The 13,098-nt window shown below is 39.5% G+C and overlaps 1 protein-coding gene across 1 annotated transcript; it reads left to right on the forward strand.

Annotated features, from left to right (window-relative positions):
- The first annotated feature begins 6,353 nt into the window (after positions 1–6,353).
- CMKLR2 (chemerin chemokine-like receptor 2) lies at positions 6,354–7,421 on the forward strand. Its single transcript, XM_068543816.1, has one exon. The coding sequence runs from the start codon at positions 6,354–6,356 to the stop codon at positions 7,419–7,421; it is 1,068 nt and encodes a 355-aa protein (XP_068399917.1).
- Positions 7,422–13,098: the final 5,677 nt, after the last annotated feature.

Consider the following 13,098-nt stretch of genomic DNA (forward strand, 5'->3'; position numbering starts at 1 on the left):
CCAACACTGGAACCTGGGAGCAAGGACTAGGAACAAGGCAATAACCCAGTTACCCAAATCAGAGAATGAAGTAGAAAGAGAACCATGGATCAGGATGACTGCCAAGTTACACTTTGAACAAGGAACATATTTGAGTTCAAGTTTGGGGTAGAGCAGAGCTTACAGGTAGGAGTTGAAAGGCCCAAGTTGTGGGACTTAGAGCAATGATGAGGTGGGGACATAGGGATCTAATGAGAGGTGGCAGAAAACAGGATGAGGGTCATTTATCAGGGAGTTTCCTCACCATTCCTCTTGAGAACCAGCTTTGTTACAGCTCCAAGGAATAGCTCTGGTTCTAGGTTATGATCCATTTCTTTGCCTTTCTTATCATGGTCCTCCTTAGTAACTAACAGAAACCCAGTAAAGTTAGGAACTTGTACATAGCATCTTTTTTCCTGGAGAAAAAAAGAGTTGTCTCAAGTCTTATAGTCAATCTCTTATATCAATTTGGAGAAGGTTAAAATGAGGATCTACGGAGAGGCCCCGAGTAGCATTAAATCTTATGGTTGCCTTGCTGGGACAAAGCGGCAAGTCATTCTCAGAGGCCAACTCAGAGTTTCTATTTCCATTTTATTTTTATTTTTATTTATTTATTTGTTTTTTGAGATTATGGAAGTCGATTTTTATTTTCTCCTTTTATACTTTATACTTTTCTAACTTTTCTACAATGAACATTTACTATGTTTATACACAGAAGATAAAAACTAATATATGTGTGTGTTGTTTATTCAATTCTTTAATTATAAGACAAGACAGAGATCACTTCTTCCAGAAAGCCTTCTCTGAATTTCTTCTTTTTTTCTGTTCTTTTTTTATTGTGGGAAAATACATGTAACTTAAAATTTACCATTTTAACCATTTTAAGTGTACACTTCTGTAGCATTAAATACATTCACATCGTTGTACAACCATCACCATTATCCATCTCCAGAACTTTTTCACCTTCTCCAACTGAAACTCTGTACCCATTAAACAATAAATCCCCATTTCCATTCTTCCCCTAGTCCCTGGCAACAACCATTCTAGTTTTTGTCTCTATGAACCTGAATAGTTATGCATACAAGAACAATCATACGTTTGTCCTTTTGTTCCTGTCTTATTTAATGTATAGCCTCCTCCTATACTTTTGAAGAGCTCAGAATCTTCAAAGAGTTTGCCTTCCCCAGAGGTCACAAGTTTATAGCTGGGCTGAATGCAGCCCACAACTATTTTGTTTTAAAACAGTAGTTTAGGAGTTGGAAACTTTTCACATTAAAAATATAGATATTCAGCCATTTGTCAAAAACTCTGGCAACACTAAGCCCTCATTTCCCACATGGAAGCACTTGGCTGGAACTGAGTAGCTGCTCTCCACTGAAAGCAAGTCCACTGCTCTTTGGTTTACCCAAATCCCATTGTCTCCCCAACTTGGACTGTTGCATCCATTAAAGTTACCTGCCCTTGGGACATTTAAATTATGAAATAAAGGGCAGAGGTTGTTTAACTCTGCCCAAATAACATAGGTCAATTACAACTCTAGATCTGCCCCTCATTTCCTTACAAAGCAGGAGTCTTACCAGCCCACCATAATCAATTGAATCAATTGCAAAAACTCTGTCACATTCTCTTTTGATGGCTAAAAAGGATGTTCGTTAAATGGCTCCCTGACCATTGCTGGGGTAAAAGAGATCCTCCTTACAAAGCCAGCTTTTTCCTCTTTCTGCCCTCCCTAAAGGAAGCTCCCCTCTCTTTCTTCCGGAAGCCATGACAATTGTTAGGAATAGTTCCCACCTCAAGGGTTTCTTACAACATCTTTCACAGGAGGTGAGCACTGCCAAGTCTCCACCACAGTGCTTAAAGTCAAGACCTAGAGAAGCTATATTAGTTAGGATACAGGTTCAGCTGCTTTAAAAGAATAGTGGGGGAAATATTTTCTCACTTAGTAATCCAGAAGGAGGTGGTTCAGAGAAGTAGGGCAGCTCTGCTCCATGAGGTCATCCAGGGACCCAAGCTTCTATCTTGTGAACAATCATGTTTTCCTTATCCACCTGGTACATGATGGCTCATCACTGCATCCTCATTCAGCCAATGAGAAGAAGAGAAAGAGGGTAGGGGAAGGCCCGAGACTCTGGCATAGAACGAAGAGGTCAAAACATCTTGTTGCATGTACAAGCCAAGAACTGCCAAAGTTTGCCAACAAACCACTGGAATCTAGACAAGAAGCATGGAACAGATTCCCACTGATAGCCCTCAGAAGGAAACAACCCTGCCTACACCTTGATTTCAGTTTTCTCCAGACTTTGAAGCAATAACTTTGTTATTTTAAGCTATCCAGTTTAGAGTACTTTGTTACAGTAGCCCTGGGAAACTAATACAGTTAGTTAGTCTCTAGATACTTGGGTAGGTCTAAGTAAGGTTTGGAAATTCTATCTGGAGGTGCCTATAAACTATAAAGCAATACACAAACAAGGTACAATAATTAAGCAAGAATATGCCCTCAAGGGTTAACTGTGTCTAGCCAAGGACTTGGTAGGATAGTTGCTGAATTCTGCCTTACTTCTCACTTTTCTCCATCCCACCCCTCCCTCTCACTATCACCAGCACACAAAAACATCTACTCAAGTCTGAGGGGAATTCCTAGCTTGTATTTGTTGTGAAGGATTCAGCTGGGCAGTATTCAGCTCCTCTTTTTTTTTTTTTTTTTTTTTTGTATAATGCTGTAAAAAGCTGCATTTATTGCAATTTTTCTTAATTAAAATTTTTTTTTATACAGCAGGTTCTTATTAGTTATACATTTTATACACATCAGTGTATACATGTCAATCCCAATCTCCCAATTCATCCCACCACCACCCCCACCACCCGCTGCTTTCCCCCCTTGGTGTTCATATGTTTGTTCTCTACTTCTGTGTCTCTATTTCTGCCCTGCAAACCAGTTCATCTGTACCATTTTTCTAGATTCCACATATATGTATTAATACACAATATTTGTTTTTCTCTTTCTGACTTACTTCACTCTGTATGACAGTCTCTAAGTCCATCCATGTCTCTACAAATGACCCAACTTTGTTCCTTTTTATGGCTGAGTAATATTCCATTGTATATATGCACCACATCTTCTTTATCCATTCTTCTGTCAATGGGCATTTAGGTTGCTTCCATGACCTGGCTATTGTAAATAGTGCTGCAGTGAACATTGGGGTGCATGTGTCTTTTTGAACTGTGGTTTTCTCTGGGTATATGGCCAGTAGTGGGGTTGCTGTGTCGTATGGTAGTTCTATTTTTAGTTTTTTAAGGAACCTCCTTACTCTTCTCCATAGTGACTGTATCAGTTTACATTCCCACCAACAGTGCAAGAGGGTTCCCTTTTCTCCACACAGTATTCAGCTCCTCTTGAAGATCTTTCTCCAAGCCTGAACTGGTCATTGCATCTAACCTACTCATCTGCTTTCTGGAAGATTAGGAATTTCTCTGGAACAAGGGTTTCTGTTTGAAGGGATTCTGTTTGGAAAAATCACTCATCCTCAAGGTACCTCCCCCTTCCCCAAGAGAAATGGGATGAGGGGTGGTTGGTATCCTTCAGCAGGCCCAGCGACCACTCTGGCCCAGCACAGTCAGCAATGACTTTGTAAGCTCCTGACTTGCTGAGGACAGTGGTTTTGTGTAATTAGAAGTCCTCCACTGGCTTTTCTATGTTTGGGGAATCAAGTTCCATCTACTCACTGCTTAGGGTTTTGTAAGGTGATTTAGGGCCATTTGACTTCAGAATTGCTCATAGCCTAAAAGAATAGGTCATAGGCACCAGGAAGGTAAGGGTGTCTTAGTATACAGGCAGAAAACCAAGACAGGGAGTTGGAGGTTAGGCAGGAAAGGATTTGACGTGGAGGGGGTTCAGCTACCAGAAGGAGTGAAGAGGGCAGAGTAAGGTCCCAGACCTGAAAGAAAAGGGTAGCAAGAAAGAAGCCAGTCTTGGACACATGAAGGAAAGGACTCAGTGACAAGGAACAAGTCTAGATCTTGAGGATAGAACTGTGGGTCAAGGCCAGAGAGATTCTGGCAATGAGAGTGACTTAGGGGTGAACTCACAAACTCTCACCTGAGGCTTTAAAATTACATTTGGTTCTGAACAGGCTTTATAGCAGAGCCAGTTATTTACTGAGCATATGTTGAGCACCTGTGATACGTTAAGACCTGTACTAGGCACTGTGGGTTACAGAGATGACAGTCATTCTCAAGGAGTTCACAGTTTGATAGGGCAGGAATTAAAGAGAAATCAATGACAGTATAGTGTATTAAGTACAATAAGAGAAGTATGGCAGAAGAGGGGAACGTCGTAGTGGTTAAGAGCCCAGGATCTGGGTTCAACAGATTTGAATTTAGATCTTGACTCTCTAATTATAGGTTGCGAGAAACTGGGAAAGTCACTAAGCTTCTTGAAGCTTCAGTATTTTTTCTTGGAAATGGAAATAATAATAGTACTTATCCACTTTATATGATTCTTTCAAGGGTCAAATTAGATCATACATGCCTGGCATCTAGTAAATTCCCAATAGCATTGACTGTTGTGTGTAATAATAGTTGTTATTATGTATTATAATTATCTGGGGGAAGGTAATGTTAGAAAATGTTTCCAAGAAAAGGTGGCATTTGAGCTGAATATTGAAAAATAAAGAGAAGTTAGCTGGGTCTGGGGTTGGGAGAATGCTAATGAAGCGCTTTTGTTTTTAACTATGCTCTGCTAGATTCCTCAAATGATTTTAGGTAGGATGATGAATTTGGTGTTAGTCAAATGGAGTTTGAGCTGGCTGTGAGCAACACAAGATGTTCTGACCTCTTTGTTCTAACCCTACTATAATCTCAAATTGTACATATTTACCCCATTAATGACTATAGCTCCATGAAATGAATATAACTATTAGTCTTCTTTCTACTTGATTTTGAATACTACAGATAGAAATAACACAAAATAAATTGATGAAGCTATATTTACACCCAGTAAACTTTTTTGGTTGAAAAATTGACATTCAAGTTTTCTTAACGCAGGAAACTGGATTAGATAGCAGGGGAAAAAAAAAAAAGGCCACAAAAGAAAACATACTTTGCATGAAATTATAATAGATAACATTTGGTATGGATAAAAATAAACAAAATAGGGGTGAGATAGGGAAGGTGGGAGGGAGACGCAAGAGGGAGGAGATATGGGGATATATGTATACATATAGCTGATTCACTTTGTTATACAGCAGAAACTAACACACCATTGTAAAGCAATTATACTCCAATAAAGATGTTAAAAAAATAGAAATAAACAAAACTGATAAATAAATCAAATCTTTGTTGTAATGTAGAAAAGAGTTACTTTGAATTAATTCAAAACAAAGAAATTTCAGGAAAATAAAAAATTTAAATAAAGCTTAACTGCACTCTGTAGGAAATTAATATAGAAATTAAGTGGTCATAGTCAAGTTCATTCCAAAATATATCTTGTAGTTGAAAAGCCTTCCATATTGATATAATTCTGATGAACATATTTGAATGTATAAACCTCGAATCAAAACATCCATGGGTGCAAAACAGTGGGTCAAAATCTCCAGTGCTTGCCCATGACATCCAGGTGGATAAGCCAAAGAAGCAATTGGAACTCTGTCTAGATCTTCAGAAGTCAGGGTACAAATAAGGATTTTGAAGTCATCACCACATAAGTATTCATCTGTTTTCTTTTGCATCTTCCATAAAATAATAATGCCTGGTAAGAACTTAATAAATATTTGTTGAATGTTAGAGTCTCTCTAGTCAGCCCTACAAGCATTATGAACATAGGAATTGTACCTATAGAGTCAATCATTTTAATTTAGCACTTACTGAATACTTTACAAAAATAAACTCTCACAGCTTTGAGAATAATTATAGCAAAACTTAGGTCCACTGAGACTTAGACACCTGGAGTGTTAATCACAAGTCCTACCAAGAAATATACTATTTCTAGTTCATAAGATGAAAAACATTTTTTTAACTATGATATTTCTTTAATGGTTGTAAGTCTATTCAGGTTTTGTTTCTGCTTGTGTCCATTTTGGAAGAGTACATTTTTTTCTAGGAAACACTTTGCCAAATATTTCAAATAAGTATTTTTTTCATAGCTTCCTCTTGTTTAAAAAATCTCTACTTCTGTGGTTACGTCCCCCTTTTGGTCCTAAATTGTTATTAGTGTCTATTAAGATAAAATATTTTTATCCTTACGTTCTGTATCATTCACTAAACATTTGTTCTTTTAAAAATTGTTTTCTTTTTAAATTTGCTTCCATAGATTTCTCCATTCTGCATTTAGCAAGGTCATGGAAGATCTAGAGGAAACATTATTTGAAGACTTTGAGAACTACTCCTATGCCCTGGAATATTACTCCCCAGAGACTGATTTGGAGGAGAAAGCACACCTAGGAGTCGTTCACTGGGTCTCCCTCGTGTTATACTGTTTGGCATTTGTTCTGGGCATTCCAGGAAATGCCCTTGTCATTTGGTTTACGGGATTCAAGTGGAAGAAAACAGTCACCACCCTCTGGTTCCTCAATCTAGCCATTGCAGATTTCATTTTTCTTCTCTTCCTGCCCCTGTACATCTCCTATGTGGCCATGAATTTCCACTGGCCCTTTGGCATCTGGTTGTGCAAGGCCAATTCCTTCATTGCCCAGTTGAACATGTTTGCCAGTGTTTTCTTCCTGACGGTGATAAGCCTGGACCGCTATATCTACTTGATCCACCCTGTCTTATCTCATCGGTACCGGACCCTAAGGAACTCTCTGATTGTTATTATAGTTGTTTGGCTTTTGGCTTCACTAATGGGTGGTCCAGCCCTGTTTTTCCGGGACACTCTGGAGTTCAATAACCACACTCTTTGCTATAACAACTTCCACGAGCATGATCCTGACCTCACGTTGATGAGGCATCATATTCTGACCTGGGTGAAAGTTATTGTTGGGTACCTCTTCCCTCTTCTAACAATGAGCATTTGCTACTTGTGCCTCATCTTCAAGGTGAAGAAGCGAAGCATCCTGATCTCCAGTAAGCACTTCTGGACCATCCTGGCTGTGGTCATTGCCTTTTTGATTTGCTGGACTCCTTATCACCTGTTTAGCATTTGGGAGCTCACGATTCACCACAATAGCTATTTCCACCAGGTGCTGCAGGCCGGAATCCCCCTCTCCACTGGCTTGGCATTCCTCAATAGTTGCTTGAACCCCATCCTTTATGTCCTAATTAGTAAGAAGTTCCAAGCACGCTTTCGGGCCTCAGTTGCTGAGATACTAAAATATACGCTGTGGGAAGTGAGTTGTTCTGGCACAGTGAGCGAACAGCTCAGGAACTCTGAAACCAAGAGTTTGTGTCTCCTGGAAACAGCCCAGTGAATTCTTACTCTTCCACAAGTCAGTATATGGCTTTCGTGTGGGTCCCCTGACAGATGCTTTCGGATTGTTTGGGTCCAAGACATAGAGCTGACTGTATCTTTTTATTGTTTTCGGTCATTTTATTGGCATCATATTTTTCTATTGATATAAAACATAAGAAGGATCTTCGGGTTTTTTTCAGCAACTTAAATTATCTGTGTTATTCTTGCTAATTATACTGTAATGGATTAATTAACACTATTTTTTCAATTTTAATGACTTTTTTAAAGTTCTAAATCTTAATATTAAATATATGACTAATTTCAAAAATATAAAACTATGTGTGCTTAAGCTCACTTTAATTTTGCACAAGTAACCTATTAGACCTAGTCTTAAAATACAACATATGTACTTAATTTCTTTATTTCATGTAATCTGTATATTGCATTTATGAATTAAAGTAACAGTTGGTTATAGTAGGTTAAAACTGTCCCAAAATCTAGTTGCTTAAAATAACAATTTATTATTATTATTATTATTATTATTATATCTCACAATTCTGAGGATCAGCAATTTAAACAAGGCACAGAAGGGAGATTCGCCTCTCTGCTTCGCAATATCCGGAGCCTCAGCTGGACCAGGATGACCCGACTGGCTGAGCAGCTCTCTTCCCTTCTCCCCATCCCCTTCCCTTCCTTCTCCTTCCCCTCTCTCTCCTCCCCTTCCCTCCTCCCCTCTTCTCCTCTATCTTCTCCTCTCCTTTCTTCACACGGGTATTCCAGCATGGCACCTCAGGGTTAGCCAGACTTATATAGCAATGTAGGGCTCTAAGAGACCAGGGTAGAAATTTCTACTCCTCTTAAAGGCTATGCCAGACACTGGCACAGTATCACTTCCACTGTACTCTACTGACCAAAGCAGTCACTGGCCAGCTCAGATTAAAAGGGAGGGGACATACACCCTACCTCTCAATGGGGATATATGCCCATCTTTAGTCCCCCACGATATCATTATAAACATTAATGTTTTTGCAAAATTCTGAGTATGTATGTACGCAAATAAGTATAAGATTGCTATAAACATGAAACACTGACATCCAGATAGTAGATAGGCCAGCTCAACATCAGAATGATTTCAGGAAAATAAAGTATGTATGACGTATTGCTATATTTCTACCTTCTATTCCTATATTTATAAGACCAATAAAGTATACCTTTAAGTCAGTGACCTCTTCATGGTGCACATCTGTCGCATTTAAGGCTAATAGTATTTTGACTTCTATTCATTTATGCCTTTAGCAAATAGATGAATAAGTTATACAGAACCATGGTAGACAGATACTGTGAGGGATGCCAAGATGCATAAGGTACTTCTAGGGGGTGAGATTAAACTTGCATAAAAACAATCCTAAAACAAGGCAGAGCGTAGTAAGTGCCATAGAAGAGCCAAGACAAGTGCAGACTGTTCAGAGGAAAGAGACGGCCTCCAGTGTGCAGGTGAAGAAACACTGGAGCTCTCTGTCCTTGCCACTGGGGTTTCCTAAAGATCCTGCTCCTTTTCCACGTCTCTGCTTGTACCCTGTCTTTTGTGAATACAAACCCTTCTATTTACTGCAATTTTTAAATCATGTAATTTTCTATAATTTCTCGGTTTTATTTTGAAAGTCGTGAGGGGAGCTATGTTATTCCTTGAATCGGTATCCTTTTTTATTTCATCTCATAGCTTTTAGAAATGCTAATATCAGATCATTTATTGGCTCTGTTCTTTACTGTTAGCCCCATGCAACAATCAGATCTTGTTTGGAAATTATTCCAAGAGAAAAAATGTGTGGCATAGCTCAGCATATCCCAAATTTCTGTCATTCCCAAGCTTCCTGGCTTCTGCCATACTCAGTATGGGTTAAGGGAAGACAAGGAGAGAAAGGCTCATTGTGAGTTTCCAGCCCTTTGTGCACCCTTGAACCCCGCCCCTGCACCACCAGGGCTTGCGATATTCCACTCCAGTGTCCCCCTCGACCCTCAATGGATAGGCTCCCAGGATCAGGAGAAAAGCTGGAGGATCCAAGAAAGAGAAGAGAATTCTGTAGGTTCATCCCTAGTTTGGGCAAAGGGAGACACTGACTCTCAAGGCTGGGGGAGAAAGAGGAAGGCTGAGGAGCAGGAAGGAAGGGGATTAAGCAACCAGGGGCAAAAGTACATTACAGAGCTGGTGGTGGTCTGGAAGTTACATTTCAGGGCGCTGCTTCCTAAGCTTCGTGAGTTAGGAACCCGTGCAGAGCTGTTCGTTTTTCCCACGCTACGCGCTACGGGCACAGTATCTAGGGCCTGGGAGCTTTCCAGAGGCCTATGAAAATATTTGAGATCCTGGAAAGTATCATTGGCTCTAGAATAGAAAACAGAAAACTTGAGGGAATTCCCTGGTGGTCCAGTGGTTAGGACTCCGAGCTTTCCGTGCCAGGGGCCTGGGTTCGATCCCTGGTCGGGGAACTAAGATCCCGCAAGGCTCGCAGCATGGCCAATCAATCAATCAATCAATCAATCAATAAAAACTAACTTGAAAAGTCAGAATTAATAAATACTCTGAATTCATTTGAAAATCTATTGAAAGTTATGGGTCCTTTCCCCAGAAAAATGCTTTTAAATAAAATTTCAGGGGATCCTTGTACCCTAGGCTAAGAACTCCAGTTTTAGTGGCTTTCTAAATAGCTGATAGTGGGGATGTGACTTACAGGAATCTACTAGTAGAAAGTAGCAACCAGGGCAGGAACTTTCCAGCAGAAACAGGAGTTAATTTTTTTATTCTCAGCTTGATCTAAAGTGTAGCATAGGACCCAAGCTTGGACCCAGCATTGGAGACTCCCCAGCCAGCTTCCTCCCCTGGCAGCTGGAATCTGGAGAGTGGGGCTCTCCAGGGGTCTAATGACCCCTAATGAGCAGGATGAGTGACTGAAAGGACAGAGAGGCTGGAGGAGAGGAGGGCACTGGGGCAATTTGAGGAGGAAGCAAGGAAGCTCAATGCCTAGTTGGCAGGAGAATAAAGAATCTCAGGGCTCCCAGGGACTGGGGCATAAACCCAACAAGACAGACCTGGCTCCCTCTCGATGGAAGGAAGCTCTTCGAAACAGGGGGCAAGTTTCAGGGACTCCAGAGGCAGGATATCTGGCTTTGCATTATGGCTCCAATATACCCTAGCTCTATAACCTTGGCGAAATTAATCCAAATTTCTAGACCTCAGTTTCCCCCATCTGCAAAATGGGATCACAATAGTAGTAACCGCCACATAGGGTTATTATGAAAATTAAATGAACTGACACAGGTAAAGCACTAAAAGTGGTGCTTAGCCCTATAAATACCTAATATTAATATAATATTACCTGGTATTATACTTACTCAGTGAAACTCTTGGCACCTTCTGACATAGTAATTACCTAGTAAATGTTAGATCCCCTCTTCCTCTTGAATGAACTTAAAAATCTCATAGGAAGAATAAGGGAACTCACACAAAGAACTTCAAAATTTATAAATTTTATTAAAAAATTCATAAAGTTTATTGGGAACTCCCTGGTGGTCCAGTGGTTAAGACTCCGTGCTCTCACTGCCTAGGGCCTGGGTTCAATCCCCGGTCAGGGAACTAAGATCCCACAAGCCGCGAGGTGTGGCCAAATAAATAAAATGTTTTCTAAAAAAATTTTTTTAAATTTACATAGTTTATAAATACTATGAAAGGATATGGGCTGAGAGGCTGCAAGGGGCAGGAAAAAGTAGACTGAAAGACTTCTTGAAAGAGGTAATTTAAGTGCATCTTGAAGAATGACTATAACAAGTGCAGGTGAAAAAAAGGCTATTTCAGGTAGGTGGCATAGCAAGAGCAAATGTTCAGAGGCTGGAAAACAGGCTGTGTTCAGAAAAGAGAGACTAGTCCCATTTTATAGGGATAACATGAGGATAGAAGATTCCCAGGTTGGAATCAGGCTTGAATAGTAACTCATAGTTCTTCAATATCCTCACATGTGAGCAGTAGTTCTTTAGGCGATGCGTACTTAGAAGTCTACGGACAGTTTCCTTTGATTTTCACTTTACTAAAAGCTATTCAGGCCAATGACATTCCAAATGCCAGACTTCCATTTGGGACATTTTCTAAATGCAACTAATATCATCTATACAGGGCATGTATTGAGAGAATATCTGTTTATCTGTCTCAATTTTCATTTTAGGTTTACACTTATGTGATTTTAATGTTCTTACTTTTCCTAATTGAGGGTATGAAGAAAGGGTTACATGAAACAGAATCAAATTGTCTGAAAGCAGGGATGAAGAACTTTCCCCATTCTACTGCCAATACATTATCTGGCCCATGAAGACCTGGTTTTGAGTCCCTCCTCTCTCACTTACTAGGTGGATAACTGGGGAATCATCTTCCAGAGTTGTCTCCTCATCTGTAAGTGCTGATAACAGTGTTTGCCTTTATCTCACAGGCTTATAATGGGGTTCATATTAGTGTATGTGAGGCATGCATTTTTTTTCCTTTTTTGTTCTAAGGACAATAACTGCCATTGCCAAATATATTTGCTTGGAAAAAATTTATACATACATCCCAAAACACTAATGCAACTCTTTTGGTATCTGTGTCTTTGTCCATAAGTTTATCTTTTCATAGTTACAGTCAATGAAAAATCAAGCATTTTTCAATGCTGCTATAGTCTCCATTACTTTCTAAAGTAAATATATTAAATTTATAAAATGTTTCACATATGCCATAATTTAGCCCTTTCTGTTTATTAAAACAGTCCTCTTATTTCCCTGATTCTATCCACATCATCTCCAGATTGGAGCTCTGCCTTTTTCTTTTTTTTTTACTGAAATATAGTTGACATACAATATTATATTAGTTTCAGGCATACAACATAGTGGTTTGACATCTATAAACATTAAAATTGATCACTACATTAAGTCTGGTAATCACACTTGTCACCATACAAAGTTATTACAATTTTACTGACTATATCCCCTATGCTGTACATTATATCCCCGTGACTTATTTTATAACTGAAGTTTGTCCCTCTTAATTCCTCTCATCTATTTCACCACCCTCCACCCCTCCCACCCACTCCCACCTCCACCTCTGCTTTGCTTTTGTCATTCTCTGGCTTGGAAACCAGGCTTCCCATTGCCCTCACAGAATGAGCCAGCCTATAATTCAGATGCCTCTACAACCTGGCCCTATCTAATCCCAAACTGACACTGCAAAATCCAGCCAAACTGGTCTAATTGCCTCCCAAACCTCTGTTCTCATTCTTGCCTTTATCATTCTGCCTTTCACACCATCCTGGATTTTTTTTTTTTTTTTTAACGAATTACTGATTAAGGTCTGTCCAGCTCAAGTCCTAACTCCTCTAAAAATACTTTTATTTAATTCTAGCCTTCCCTGACCCTCTGCACTTTTGGATTATTGTCAGCCTTCCTTATCTGCAGGTTCTACACCCACAGATTCAACCAATCACGAATCAAAAATATCTGAAAAAAGTCCAGGAAGTTGCAAAAAAGCAAAACTTGAATTTGTCGCCTGCTGGCAACTATTTACATAGCATTTACATTGTATTAGGTATTATGAGTAGTCTAGAGATGATTTAATGCTGGAGGATATTAGTAGGTTATATGCAAATACTACACCATTTTATATAAGGAACTTGAGCATCTGA

This window comes from Eschrichtius robustus, chromosome 5, assembly GCF_028021215.1.
Source record: "Eschrichtius robustus isolate mEscRob2 chromosome 5, mEscRob2.pri, whole genome shotgun sequence".
Lineage (NCBI taxonomy): Eukaryota > Metazoa > Chordata > Mammalia > Artiodactyla > Eschrichtiidae > Eschrichtius > Eschrichtius robustus.